Raw genomic sequence first — 16,022 nt, forward strand, 5'->3', positions numbered from 1 at the left:
GTACCTCCCCTCCCCCGTTAAAGGGGAAGGGAGGCCACTTCACGTTTATGTAGTCAGAAAGGCCCTTCAGTTCCATGCAATTGAAGGCTAAGAACTTTAAAATCGATGGCATAGTTTTCGAGATATTGAGCTGTTCAGAGTTATGTGGGCCACCCTGTATAGTACGTTACATTACAATACTACTATTGCTAATATGATATTTTAAAAAGGGTTTAAAACAGGAGATTTTCACTTATTTAATAAGTAACACAGTGGAAGACTATACAGATTTGAAAACAGACGAATTCTTACTTTTCTTGGAGAGAAACCTTGTTAACTCAACAAACGAGCTTGCAAAATAGTTGGAGACTGGCAAAGTTACTATTTACGACCGATTCAAATAATTGGGAAAAATGCACGAACTTTTTTTAACAAAAACTTCGTATAACTCTCTGAATGACCTAAGATCGGTTATTTGACCAACGATGATAGGTTTAGCGTTAGGTGCTGTCCGGCGTTAAGCGGTTTCCCCTATGACGCGTATATTTGACGAATCTGCTTAGAGAAGATTTGAGACTACCTGACAACAAAGTATAAATATTCCCTTACCTCCAGAGGGAAGAATTGGACGACCATAGTATTGGATCCGTTTGATATCTGTACATCTTGAATGATCCCTTTGAAGTTGACTTGCGGGGCTTGCGGCACTTCTATTTGTCGATTGTCGACTTGACGTATGTATCTGGATGCCTGTGGCAGTCCTCCCAGATACAAAACGGTAACGTTTAACTGGCCGGAAGCGCTGATAGTTTTCCGGAAGTATTCGGTTCCGTTAATCTTCACCTGAACCAACGTCACATTACGAATCACTTGTATCAGATGATTGTTTCCATCGTTCAGCTTCACACCACCGACCGTGTAGGCTTCTGTGCCATTGAACTGAATTCGAACGAGCAATTCACCGCCCTCCAATTGTGCGGCTATATACGTTTTTTCCTGCGGCTTGAAATCCGTTTGCGGACTCGGTTCCGATCCTAAATAAAATATGTCGCCTCTGTCTTGCCTTGTGCGAATGAACATAGAAATATCAACGATCGATCTGACCGATTTTCGAGCTGGGTCGGACACTTTCACTGTCACATAACCATTCGCAATTTTTTCGTATCCGAACGTGGCCGCTGTCATATTATATTGACAAGTATGGCCGAGATACGGTCGCTCGCATTCGCAAGAAAAATCGCTCCACCGATCTGTACAGTGTCCGCCATTTTTACAAGGATTCGGCGAACATTGGGCTTCTCGATGACAACCTGGTTCCACGTCCTCCATGTATACCGTTTTCGACGATGTACCAGAGTAAACCTAAGCAGACATTTTTCGTTAACTGAATAATGATAAACTGCGGATTTTATAACACAAATGTGTGGGTGAAACATAAAATAGTAAAAATATTAGAAGGATATACGCATATGGGTGTGTTACTTTCAAGTAATTAAGATCAGTAACCAAAGAAATAAATTCCTATTTAACTTCCTTTTCTTATAAATAATGCGTAACTACTTTATTTTGCATAAACATCCGCAGTCACCAGGAACACCAGGAACTTGTCGACTTTCGAGCCTACTGCGGAAACAGATGGCTCGGTATTTGAGTGCAAAGTTTGCAGTAGCCATTCCATGCCAAATCCATGCCAAACCTTGCCCTCGTGAAGAGGGCAGGTCGGTCGCGCTAAGACCTTGCTCTAAGAGTAAATATCCGGCAAAATCGGAGTGAACCTTGCTGTAGGAGGAAAAACGGAATTTTATTTAAACTTCTAAAATATATAATTTTCTTTCATGTATTTTCAATCATTTAACTTGGTTTTCCTCCTACAGCAAGGTTAGGTCTGCTCGTAGTGTGACCGACCTGCCCTCTTCACGAGGGCAAGGTTTGACATGGATTTGGCATAGACTTGGCATGGAATTGCGCCTGCAAACATTGCACTCAAATACCGAATCTGATGCGGGAACAGATGGGTCAGAATTCGTCGATTTTTCTTCGTACGAAATGCACCAACAATAAAATACTACGTACCCATTCGCCGTTAATGACGACGTCTTCGGTACATCCCACGAAGAAATATGGACCATGGCTCAATCGGCGTAGGTAGCTGGTGGTTCCACCGACGTAAGTCATCGGGAAGGATGTGTGATTCGAATGGGATCCCTCGGTCAAGCTAATAGGATAAATCGTCTGCTCCTCGTTAGCCGAGAGCACCAAGTGCGTGGTATTAATCGCAACAAACACTTTCTGCCAAGTGGCGTCGTTCAAGTCGTTACCGATGAACACACCACCCCATTTGTTCAAGAGGCTCGAGTGCAGATTCAATTTTCCATCAACAAGTTCCAGAATATAAAATGTCGATCCTTTGCCAATAGCAAGCAGCCCGTCCGGAAGGGTCGTTCGGAAACGGAATTGTATGTCATAGCCTTCGTCTCGAGTCGTGTTCACCAGGACGTATGAACTGCCGCTCAAGGACATCGTTGTAACCTACGAGAACGGTATGAAATTATTTTGGTGGCATCGATCGAGGAATCAGTACCTTCACCCTTACGCACCTTTTCCTATTATACATATTGTGCGAGAACAAGAAGTGCCATTAAATCAAATTGTAGTTTGGATCAAATACATGACAAATAAGATTTACAAGTAAAAGATATTTATGTAAAAATTATTAGTGCTATATAGAAATACAATTTTAAAGAACCCTGAATTATTCTGATTTTCTCGGATATTTTTCATTCTTAAAAAAATATTAACAATATGTATATAATTAATGACAGCGTTATTTGTATAATTTTCCGCTTAACTTCGACTTGGTAACCCAGAAATTTTTAACTTTTTTTATATATTCCTGTAGATTTTGATTTTTTGGCGGCGTCAGTTCCTGCCAGAAACGCTTAAAATCGGTTAACTTTACAAACGTATAACTTTTGAACCAGTAAATTCCTAACATTAAAACTTGGATTTTTGACTTTTTTCGCGTCAAAATCTACAGGATTATATAAAAAAAAGTTAAAAATGTCTGGGTTGCCAAGGTGAAATTTAACCTAAAATTTCTTTATTTTCTCATTCTTGTACGTAAATTTACATTAATAATTTATTAATCCAATTCTGCTTTTATCCAAATAGAATATTGAACGTGTAATGCTCATATAAATTTCAATTACACTAATAATGAAACATTCTCTGTAAGAATAAGTTCAAGTGCACGTTATCCATATATGATACTTACGTAGTCGCAAATTTCTCCATGGAATCCGTTTGGACAAGTACAATTGAATTTATGTATTGTCTCGTCGACGAGATATGGCCAGCATGTTCCATCGTTTTGACAAGCATTTCCTTGGCAGCCAATGAGCTCCACCGAACAATTCTTCCCGCCATATTCTGATTCGCATGTGCACGTATAATCGGCTCTGCCATCGGTGCATACACCGTGTTTGCATGGTGTGTACCTTTTGCACTCGTCGATATCGTGCTGACAATGATCTCCTTCATAACCCTCCTCGCATTCGCAGATGTAACCGCCGATACGATCCAAGCAGGATCCAGCTTTGCAGGGGCTGCTGTCGCATTCGTTGATGTTTACTTCACAATTTTTACCTGTTACGCCTTGAACGCAGAGGCACTCGTAACTGAAAATTAAGAGCAGCTAGTTAGTTTTTATTTATGCTTTCAACTTTATTGGAGATTCGTTTTTATCGTCGAGGTTTTCACGCGTAAGTTGTATCTTTTTGGAATTGTTTTCCCAACGTTTCGCAAGCATTACTAGTATCAATTTTCAAAACTTCGAGACCAAAAATCCAGCAATTTTACGAATTTTTAAATCAAATTTTACGGAGCATTCCAGAAGAACTGCACAAACAAAATATAGTGTAAGGGACCCAATTACTGTGGGGATACCAATTACTGTGCCTATATTAATTATTACAATCTGTTAATATATATGTTATGCATCTCTTTTTCTAATATAAAAAATAAAAAATCTAATATAAAAGTAAGTATAATTAATAATGGCACGGTAATTGGTACCGCCCACGCTAATTGGGACCCTGACTCTACCACTTTTGAAAAATCGATTTCTTTATTTTATCAGAGAATGTAAATGTGCAAATCCTTTGTTTTCTTTACATGTTTGAAATTTATCAAGTGTACATAGACTTTTGTAACTTTTTTACGTAACAGGGCACGCTCCCACTTTTATGCAGTGAATTTAGGTTCGAATTCGATTTTATATCCAAGTCCACCGTATGAAGGTACGTCAGTAAATGCGGACATTGTGACATTTAGCTGTCACTTTGAAATGTAAACGAATGCTGCGTCCGAGATGACATTTTCAGAATTACCATAAATTATACAATTAGGATTTGCTATGTTGTGCATTATATTTTACAAAGGAGTCGCAAGCACGTCCTACATACATAGATACATAAAAATAGTCAGGAGTATACTGATAATATGTCAAGATCAGTTCCACTCAAATTAGTAGCTACTTCCGATACAATTACCGGCGGTTTCCTGCACAATCCTATAAAATAAAAATAAATTCCAAGACAGTAGCTCACGTCACTTAAATGGTAGAACACACGAAGTTGGCGCGATCGTCCTAATCTCCTTAACACTTTACCTATGTGTACTATGCATTACCTATGTATTACCTAAACTCATGTTTGAATTACTGAGAATTTATTAGTGAACTGTTCAATAGCGATAGTAATTCTATTTGTAAACCAACAACCTCTCTTTGAACTGTTGTTTAAGGAAGTAGGCAACCCTGTAAGCCTAATAAAATGGAGTAAATCTAATATTTTTTGAGGAAATAACATTAAGCAACATTTTAGCTTTATTCTCATATTCTTTTATTACATAAAATTACAAAATGGTGGAGTTGTATAACATTATAACTCCATATCTAGCAAACCCTTAGTAGCTTGCACTGGTACAAGTGACTGGGATATAAAAAATAAAAAATTGTTGTATTGACTTAAACAAAAATAGATTATCTTCAATGTGGCGTATGATATTTTGTATATCTTAATTTGCTGAGTTTTTATAAATGTTTAAAATTCATTTTTTTTTAGCGAGAAAGATATTTTTGCTCTTAACAGTCGCCATTTTCTCATTTTTCAAAATTGTTAAAAAATCACACGCTACATTGAAAATAATCTATTTTTGTTTAAGTTAATACAGCAATTTTTTATTTCTCATAGTTCAGTCAGTTTTACCAGTGCAAGCTACTAAGGTTTAGCTGGACATGGAGTTATAATGTTATATAATTCCGACATTTTGTAATTTTATGTAGTAAAAAAAATATGAAAATGAAGGTAAAATGTTGCTCAATGTTCACTAAAATACTCTTTTTTTTTTACAGTATCTTTATATGCGACAAACAAATGTTGAATTTACTCCATTAGGCTTACAGGGTTGCACACCCCCCTAACCTAAGGGGGTACGATAGTAATGAAACTTTAAAAATTCGATTTCTTTTATTGTTAATTTCGAAAGTCTCATTCTTGCTAAAAATGAAACAGCCTCGTGCAAATATTTGCATAATTACGAAAGTTCTAGAGCTGAACGTAACTAAAAGTTATAGACAATGACTATAGGAGCCGTTAAGGGTCGATCATTAAATCGTTTTCTTCAAATGTTATCTGAAGGTGCATAATGTTACTTTCCAAGGACTGGATAGATGATTTATAAATTATTGACGACCGTTTTCTCGACAAATAAAAAATTGTTTTGTAATTTCTACAATCTGTGTCCAAAGTCACAAAACTTTTTTTGTTTTCCATTATTTGTTTATGAAACTTTTACCAACATATTTGTTACATTTTTTGTATTGAAATGATACCAAACATGGCATAATTTGGATCCTATCTACTTATTGAATTCACAATACAGTAGAACCTCGATTATATTATCTGTACTAAACAGTGAAACCATGAGCCATGAGTATTCGGACAATAAAACAGTTACCTAGCTAAAGTGCTAAATTAAATCTTTAGTAATTTATACCATAAATCATTTTGTACATGGATCGATTTAGGTTGAACTGTTTACATTTGGATAATGAAGAATTCAGATATCAGCGGTTTGGATAATCGAGGTTCTACTGAATTATCAATTGAATAAGCAAATATGCTCCGAATTATATCGTGTTGGGTCTCATTTTAAACAGAAAAATGTCTGAAATATGATGGTGAAATAATAGCTATCAAGCTTCTGGATCTCTGATGTACCTCGCGGGATATATTTTTGGCGAATATCGTGCACGTCTCTTCGACATACATCGAGGCATCATTGGAGTACAGTGAATTCTCCATATATGACGCCGAGGCGTGGCCGATAAGTGTCGCGCGATTATCCCCACTACCGCGGTGTATACCCGGTGAGGGGTCGCAAAGCTCGAGAGACCTCGGTCGCCGAGGAGTGCAAACATAACACGGTTCGGGTATATCGGTGTGAGGCCATTACTAATCCAATAACGAAACTTCTTTCTTTTTCACAATTTTTTTATTGGACTTTCACCAACATATTCGTAGCATTTATCTGTTGAAAATGATACCAAACATTATATAATTCAGATGATATTTACAATAATTTTCCGTTACTATAATTGTAATGGGAAGTAACTTTCATCGTTCATTACACAAGTAAATATCATCGGAATTATATCATATTTGGTATCATTTTCATTAGAAAAATGCCACGACTATGTTGGCGAAAGTCCCATAAAAACGTAATGAAAAATAAAGAAGTTTTGTTATTGGATTAATAGCAGTCTCCTGGTCTCGCACCGATATACCCGACCCGTGTTATGTTTGCACTCCTCGGCGGCGAGCATCGCTGTCGTTTTTTACTTTCGAGGCGGATCAAAGAATAGTGAGCGACTACTGGACGATAAACGACATTAAGACTCGTGTTGTCGACATACATCGATAATTCACTGTATATCCATCGAGCTCCGCGCGGACCTGTTAATGTTAGCTATTCAATATTGTCGTATCCCCTTGAACGAAAACGATTAAGTTTTCTTTTCGATGTAACGAAGTCATTAAATTTATGATACTTACCCACTCGCGTTCGCATAGTTGAATTCCTGATTGAAGATCGAAGGCAACGTCTTCGCGTCGCTCTTGTATAGTTGCCTGTTCGATCTCTCGAGGCAGGTGCCATTGTATTTGCAGGGCGAGCTCTCGCACTCGTTTATGTCTAACTCGCAGTTCTTGCCGGTGTAGCCAGCATAGCATCGGCACTTGTAGTTTTTAATGTCGTCTATGCAGGTAGCGCCGTTCTCGCAAGGCTCTGATATACAGTCGTCGATGTTCTTTTCACAACGAGCGCCTTCGAATCCGGTGTCGCTGCAGTCGCAGGTGAAATTGTTTATGCCGTCGATGCACCGGCCGTGGTTCGAGCAGGGCACCGGCTCGCAATCGTCGTTATTAATCTCGCAATTTAATCCGCGGAACCCGGGCGAACAGAGGCACATGTAATTGGCGATCTCGTCGACGCAGGTAGCGCCGTTTAGGCAAGGATGACTCTCGCATTCGTTCACGTCCACGTCGCACGTTTTACCGGAGTAGCCCGGCGGACATTGACACTCGAACGTGTTAATACCGTCGATGCACGTGGCGTTGTTCTTGCACGGACCGACCAAACACTCGTCGATGTCAATGTCGCAATGGTCCCCGGAAAAACCTGGCCTGCAGAAGCAGTTGTAGCTGCCTTCTTTGTTCACGCAGATCCCGTAGTTGCATAGCGCGACACCTTTCACCTCGCATTCGTTCACATCTTCGTCGCATAATTGTCCTGCAAGACCAAACAATATTTGAATAATTGATTGATTTTGATCGAGATACAGTAGTCTCTACGTAACTGTCGTATCGTCGGGTCTGCCAAACGTGGAGAAGGATAACGATTGAAAGAGAAAGAGGAACTACCGGGGGTTTGACACTCAGCCCTTTTAAATTCGAAAATTATACTTTCTTCTTTTTGGTTGCTCATCGATGAAACTTTTACCGTCGTATTCGTCTTGTTTCGGCGATTAAAATGACACTAAACACGGTATAGTTACGATCATAATTACTTGTGTAACAAGCGATTGAAGTTTCGGGCTTGAAATTTTCAGGAAAGGTACAATGAGTAATTATAATCGTAATTATATCGTATTTGATGCTATCTTAATTAGAACAACGAGACGAATACGATGGTAAAAGTTTTGTATAAAACAAAAATGAAAAATTAGAAAAATTGCATTGCTTGCATTAGTGTGAGTTATCTTTACGGTATTATTGTCTTTTGCATCGCTTGCATTGGTTTGAGTCGCACTGATACACGACCCCTTGCTGGTCATCACAGTACTGGGGATAAAATGATGTCAGTTGCGGTAGAAAAGTAACTGCGACAGTTAGAGAGAGAATAATGCAGTCTCGTCAAGCTCACATTATTTTGGACCATAGTTTCCTGGTCACTTTTGGCTCGCAGCTCTCTTAACAAAGCTTCTTTTGTATAGCATCTCTATCTGTATAGCATCAGCGGATGAACCGTTTCTATTATCAAAATTCTAATTTTTTACACGTCCGTAATTACGTTGTCAAGAGAGAAAATGAAACGTCTCAAACAGCAGACATCTTAGGACTGTTTGCAGCTTTAATTGTTGATTTTTTAAAATATATTTTTAAGGGTACTACTTGCAGGCACATTAGACATTGTGTTATTCCCAATGCAACAGCTATTCATTTAGCTTAATTGCCAAACATTCAGCGCACAAATAACTATTTTGATACTCTGGGTCAAAATACATCCATGCACTACCATCGAATGGTTACCAAAATTGCAAAAACTCCAATGTTTCAGATACCCAAGTTAGATACCGAGAAGCATACAGATTATGAAAATACTACTCCTCATTAAGAAAGTGTCCATTCGAAATTCGAGGAAAACATAGTTTCGACTTAAAAACATTGAATTAATGCAATTGCTTATGCGCTCTCCTGATTCCAACCCAATCGAGAATCCTCTGGCAATACTAGCCCGTAAAGTATATCGATGTTTGTTAAGAAAGAATTTTCTTTGAACAAATAAAAGAAATGATAACGCTTTGCTACATAAGAAGAGTCGCTATTTAACGCCAACTTCTTAGTTCAAGGTGAACTCAAGGTCATTGAATTGATTTCAAAATCGTCTACAAAACTAGGCAGTCAGATCAGACCTGGGTACTTCTGAAATTACATTATTTGAAACATCATTTGAAATAACACGTTATTTTATTGTATAATGATCTAAGATAATTATAAAGTTGCCGAGGCCTCCACGATAAAGGTCGCGGAATTATCCCGACTACCGCGTGGTAGTGAGCCGCCGCCGAGGAGTGTAAACATAACGCGGGTTGTATATATCGGTGTGAGACTAGGAGACCACTACTAATCCAATTACAAAACTTCTTTATTTTTCTATAAATAAATAAAGAAATAAATAAGAAATAAATTGTTTCAAATACTCATGTCTTATTTTAATTTAAATAAAATTTGCTCGGATCAAAGTCAGATATGTTTAGTGTTATTTGAAAAAGTTAAGCTGACCTTGACTTTCCATTGAAACGAAACATTTTTCTCAAATTCGTAGACCACTAAAATACAATTTGTAGACCAGTAAAAGCTGATTATCTTTTGTTCGAAACATTTTTTTTTGTCAGACTATGTAGACTAAGTGGCTCAAAAATCGTGGGTATTAAATTGTAGACCAGCCTGTACGTGTGATTTGACAATTGTTTAGAAATTTCAACGAAAGTTAATATTGTTAGTTGGAAGTTAGCACTCACCTTGAAATCCTTCGATGCAGTTGCACTCAAAACCGTGTTCTCCAAGATCAATACACGTGCCGTTATTGCAAGGTTTCGTCGCGCAGTGGTCAACGATGAGGGTACAATTAGGGTCCCTGTATCCCTCGAGGCACTTGCACTCGTGACCATCGATACCATCGACACATATTTTGCCGTCGGGGCATATCACATCGACGCAATCGTCCACGTTGATGTCGCAGACCTTCCCTTCGAAACCCGGCGGACACTCGCAAACAAATTCGCGTCGCGATCTCGATAACAGCGTGCAATTACCGTTGTTCTTGCAAGGGTTTAGGGCACACGCGTTGTACTCCCGTTCGCAGTTCTCGTCCATGTAATCTTTCGTGCAATTGCAGGTGTACCCGTTAATTTGGTCGATGCACGTGCCGCCATTTTGACAGGGCTGCGATGCACATTCGTCGACGTTGAACTGGCAGACCTTTCCTATTTGCACGGAAACGTGTTTTGTTTTTGTATTCTCGTAGCAATGTATGTGTGTTCTAGTTTAGCGAGAAACTATCAATTACTTGCAGTCTATTTAGTGTTTATTCTCAATGGCTGACTACGATCGGACTTCATAATTGGTTTATAATCATAAATGAGGAGAGTGATAAATGATTTTTAAAATCGACTGCAGATATTTCTACAAGAAATTGTTTTCAAGATTTACGCTTCTTAGAAGTGTACATGATTTTCGTATTGTTTTTACTGCAATAGCAATGAACAAAAATTGGTTTTTCGAATTGCATTCTAATAATTGAAAAAAAAAAGGTTGAATGTAGATTTTTGCTTGCTTATAAAACCTTCAATCGCTTGAGGTTTACATATGTCAATTATATTATATCAAATAGAGATAAAGCTAAATTTAATTGTATATAAATATAATGTCTCAGTAATAAATTAAAAAAATATAATAAAAAAATATATATGCGCAATATATATGTAAATATATTATACATTTATCTTCGTCATTGATGATTTTGAAAATATTTAGTTTCATTAATTTTTTAGTAATTTGCAAGGAGAGCATAAACGAAATTAAAATTAATTTCATGGATCAAAATGATCTTTCGTTTCAAAGAGGAGAATTATTTAAATATACTAAACTGTTCGTCTAATGCATCTTGGTGCTAATTATTGCAAAAGAAATTAAATAACTATTACTCAGAAAAATAATACTTTCAATGACGTATGCGTAAAGGCTCGTACAAACCTGAACATTTCGACGAACATTGCGCCGAACAGCGACCGAAACGCAAAATCGCGCCGTTCGGATCGTCGAAATGAATGTCGATTTTGCGTTTCGTTCGCTGCTCGGCGAAATGTTCAGGTCTGTACGAGCCTTAATTGTTTTCGACGGAAACGATGCGTTATGAAAGTGATGTATCAAAACCGAAATTTTGTTAAAAATATATTTTCTCCAAATGTACACTATTTTTGTTAATATATTCAGGGTGTTAATTTTAACCGAGCACCTAAATTATTTCCGCTACTATTGAAAGTAAGAAAAAATGACTAAATAGGGTATATATAAGGTAAAGGCACCAGTAGTTGACCAGGTACCAGTAGTTGACCATTTTATAGAAAAACATAAAAAATAAGGTTTTTGTGAGCTGTGCACTTTTGATGAAAGTGAATCTCGGATGCCATGCTATCTGTTGTTTAAATTTCAAAAGAATTGCATGCGAAGTGAAGTATGCATAGTAATAACGGACGTTTGAATTCATTAAGGTTAGTAATATGCTGATATATCTCTATTTCCTTAACGTTTCTGTTAAGAAAAGCTGTACGGTTCAGGTAAAGAAATCTATACGTTGTGAACTTTTCGCGACCGAATTATTTGCTGTTTATATTCTCACAGAGTTTTATAAGTGATAAATGCATTGTTTTTGTTATTCTAACCTGAAAAACAATAGTTTATTAGGTGGTCAAATATTGAATATTGTGTTTGAACAATTTTTAGAAGTTGACAGGCGTGATCAATTACTAACGTGACTCATTTAAATTTGTTTACGACTTATAATGTATCCATTTTACATCTACGATTGTTAAGAGTACAAAATATAATTATAAATTTTGTAGCATGCTGTGTTTTAGAGGATGACCACATGGTCAACTATTGATTGCATTCACGGTCAAGTATTGATCAGTGTCTTTTAAAACAGCCATGTGCGTGACATAAATACCAACGGAAAATTAAAATGCATTTATTTAATTATTTATTTCAGAAGTTATTTCATTACTTATCGAGAGATGCCTCCTATCAAGGGCTCCTTTAGACATTATTCTGAAGAGACGATGAAATTTTTTTTTTTGGAAAAATTCTTCGTGTAACTAAAACAAAAGCGACTATTTCGTCCATGAAAATGTACGGGCGATTATGGAAGTGGCCAGACAAGCCTGATGTGCTGGACTACGAGTGGAAGGCTGTACTTTCTCATATCAATGAGCCCACGAAATCGAGCAGAACTCGCAACGTCTACTCTGTTCCTGAATTGAACTTTTTATGGAATTGATTTATTTTATTTCTTATTTTATTCTTTAATTGTAATTTGTGCTAGTAATTGTTGAAACTAAATGATACTAAAATGATTCCCAACATTATTGCTTTAACCCTCTTTCTAGTATAAGTGGTCAACTACTAACGAAGAGAAGGTCAATTACTAGATTTTTCATGTTTAAGAGTGGTCAACTTCTGAAGCAATTACAGAATTTTTAAATATGTTTCTTAAATTTGTATAAGTAAACTTTTTTTAAAAAGTGGCATTGTTACATAATCTAGAAGACTTAAAGAGTGTCTTCAGGCATCGACTGTCGCTATTTGATGACAGAGCAAGCGGTTACTGTTGTTCGCGTGAAAAACTTCTCTTAACTGGTCAACTACTGATACCTTTAACTTACAGGGTTTTAAGGCGTGCATCTGATGGCGATAAAAAGTCCTGTGACGGTAATATTAACGGTTTTTTCAAGGCCATCGCATTGTTTTGCATATCAACATGTATTTTTTATAACGCGATATGGTAGTTAATATACTTCGTACTATAATTTTTCAGTAACGAATTCCTTGTACTTTTCACCGTTTAATGTATCATTCATAAAAAATGGACCGATAATTTTGTCTCTCAATAAGCCGCACCACAAATTAACACTCCAAGGACGCTGACGTTCCATAGTTCTAAGCCAGTGAGGATTCTCAGTATTACTTTATTACTTATGCATTCTTCAAACGGAAACTGATTTTTTCGTTTTCAAGGTCACTTCAAGGTCATGGTGCGTAGGTCGTTGAACTCATCTTGGCGCCGACTGCCATGTCGCGTTATAAAAAATAAATGTTTATATCCAAAAAATGCGATGATCTTGAATGAACCGTTAAAATGACCTTCACAGGATTATTTTTATCACCATCAGATTCACAACTTAAAACCATACGTACATCCTATTTAGTCATGCTTTCTTACTTTCAATAGCAGCGGAAATAATTTAGGTGCTCGAGTTAAAATTAACACCCTGTATATACTAAAGTATTCGACGATGTATTTGTAATAGAAATGGATACAAAATGCATAAAGGCAAAAAATTAATAATGACGGTTACGGAAAAGAATGATTTCATTGTAAACTTTCTGAACCGCAATGGGTTAACATTAAAAACATAGATCGGGTAAAAATTTTTACTTGAATTATAGTTTTAGGTTGCGATTGTAATCACAGCTCTAAAAAGAAGATTTGAAAAAAATAAGTATTCAATGTAGAAAATATTTAACTAATAAATTGCACTTAAATAAACAAATTTTAATGGATACTTCTGCTAATAAATGTGAAAAATGCAAATGGAACAATAAGTACAAGTACTTTTTCTATAGGCCATATAATATGGATGATAAGCTTCATTGATTGATAAATTGAAAATGATATGTTTCACTTAAAAACAATTTGGACCTTTTCACTTAAAATGAACACGACATCATGCAGTTTGTGTCCATCTCCATTATGAATATTGATTGAATACTCTTTCACAGAGTACAGTGTTTACTCCATGTATGTTCCAAGTATCTAACCGATAAAAGTCCCAGAACTCTATCCCTCTTGCCGCGGGGTATACCCTGTGAGGGTCCTACAAGCTTGAGGGATCTCGGTCGCCGAGGAGTGTAATATAATACGGGTCGGGAATATCGGTGTGAGACTAGGAGACCACTACATATTAATCCAACAACGAAACTTCTTTATTTTTCATTATTTTTTTATATGATCAACAGTATATTTCTGGCATTTTTCTAATGAAAATAATATCAAATATGAAATAATTCCGTTGATATTTACTTGTGTAATGCCATACCCGTGTTTGGACATTCATAGCGTGGAACATGACGTTTACACTCCTGGGCGACCGAGGCCTCTAGAGTTTCGCTGTCCTTTTCCACGTTCGGTGTGGATCAAACAATAGTATCTCCTGGCCGATATATGTACGTCCCTGGCTAGACCCATATTTTGGACACATATCGAGTAAACACTGTATCTCACTTGATACTACCATCTTAATTTACATCATTATTATTAATGGTAGCACCAAAAGTTATAAATAAAAGTTTCACATAGGTGACACATATCGATGTTACTATTTTTTTCGGTTCATATGGATCGGAATCATTGTTTTTAATGCAGTAGTCGATGGAGTTCGAAATTTTCTATAGAAAAGGTACTGTAACAGTTGCAAACCAAAAATTATTAGTTTAAGAAATACACATTAGTTTTATTAATGATTTAGGAATGTTAGCTTTATAAGAATAATTTGTAGTCTGTAATCAAATATGAATGTATTTCAAAGGATTTTTCAAAAATTGTAAAAATTGTTGATCTTACAGGCTTCTAAAATGAGATGTCAACCTTTTTTCATCGAGTTATAATGGTTGAACTAACAAATCTATGAAAATGTGTTTTCGAATGCTTACAGTAGAAACATAAGAGTATTCACTAAAAATTATTTCAGTTAAAAAAACATTTTGTATCCCATTTATTTTGCAATTGTTTTTAACGAGTGCGAATTAATAATTGCAGGAAAATATTGCAAAATTTAGGAAAAAATGTGAATATAATCTCCAATTGTCTTTTTTACGGATCAGTTTGAAAAAATACAGACACTTTGAAATTTGTTTAGTTATTTAGTTAGTTTACATTAATCCTCCAAAATTAAGTACATAAAAGCGATGATTTCTTAACCCTCCGATGACGGGGGTCGGAATTTTGGCTCATAATCCCCATTTAATTACTCAATATCTGGTGATTTGACCGAATGAATACACTGTTACACTAGGAACAACAAAAACACTGATGTGTCTACAATAAGTATTTTTTCAAAGGTACGTTTAATAAAACTCAATAAATAGAATTGTGAATGGTTGTAAGCACCGTTAATTGTATAATTATATGGAGTTGGAGCGAAAGTTCCTAGCGTTCTCAAATTAAAATTCAAAGATAAAATTAAGAGAAATTCAGATATTTATAGATTTATTCAATAACATATTTTCCATTCTGTTACATTACTTTTTGCCATATTTGAAGTAACTTGTCATGTTATTGAATAAACCTCGAATTTTAATTTGAAATCGCTACGAACTAACAATTACATTTTTGTAGAGAATATCCAACTGCATTCATCATTTAATCAAAATTTGTGATTCTATTTAAAAAAAAAAAAACTTTCACCAATTGTTTACGAATCTATCCGAAAAAATTTGTATCAAGGTTTATGACATTTCCTGCTGTGGATAAAAATCTCTCTAGACGGTCAAAATCCTGGGTATTTATAAACATCTACTCAGAGTATAGAATACAGTTTTGTTCCGATATAAGACGATGACTCGGGATCGGTTTCCGCCGTACTTCGGATCAGAGTACCTATGCAGCTTAACTTTTTTCTCGAGAGGGCCGAGAAAGAACACGGAAGAATTTTCGACGTTGTTGAAATTTTTTGAAATTTTAACTATAAACTCTTATATGTCTGAAGTTAGTTTTGACAGGCATGTGAGTGGATATAAGTTATTCAGAATTTTTATCAGAGCGTTAAAAAGAGCGGGAAAAGAATGATTATATGTTCATCTGAAATGGCATAGTTGACCTCACTATATTTTTTCATTGATTGGAAATAGTTTAAAGCTCCTCGT

The 16,022-nt window shown here is 36.1% G+C and overlaps 1 protein-coding gene across 2 annotated transcripts in view; it reads right to left on the minus strand.

Moving 5' to 3' along the window:
• Positions 1 to 16,022, minus strand: part of Crb (cell polarity complex component crumbs) — a 109,153-nt gene that overhangs the window by 9,147 nt on the left and 83,984 nt on the right. For both annotated transcript variants that reach the window (XM_076804287.1, XM_076804284.1), the window contains 5 exons: positions 9,842 to 10,306; positions 7,095 to 7,830; positions 3,254 to 3,656; positions 2,053 to 2,508; positions 589 to 1,341 (listed from right to left, as the gene is read on the minus strand). In XM_076804287.1, the coding sequence (XP_076660402.1) occupies positions 589 to 1,341; positions 2,053 to 2,508; positions 3,254 to 3,656; positions 7,095 to 7,830; positions 9,842 to 10,306 (2,813 nt within the window). The remainder of the gene's footprint in view (positions 1 to 588; positions 1,342 to 2,052; positions 2,509 to 3,253; positions 3,657 to 7,094; positions 7,831 to 9,841; positions 10,307 to 16,022) is intronic.

Source organism: Halictus rubicundus, chromosome 2 (assembly GCF_050948215.1).
Source record: "Halictus rubicundus isolate RS-2024b chromosome 2, iyHalRubi1_principal, whole genome shotgun sequence".
Lineage (NCBI taxonomy): Eukaryota > Metazoa > Arthropoda > Insecta > Hymenoptera > Halictidae > Halictus > Halictus rubicundus.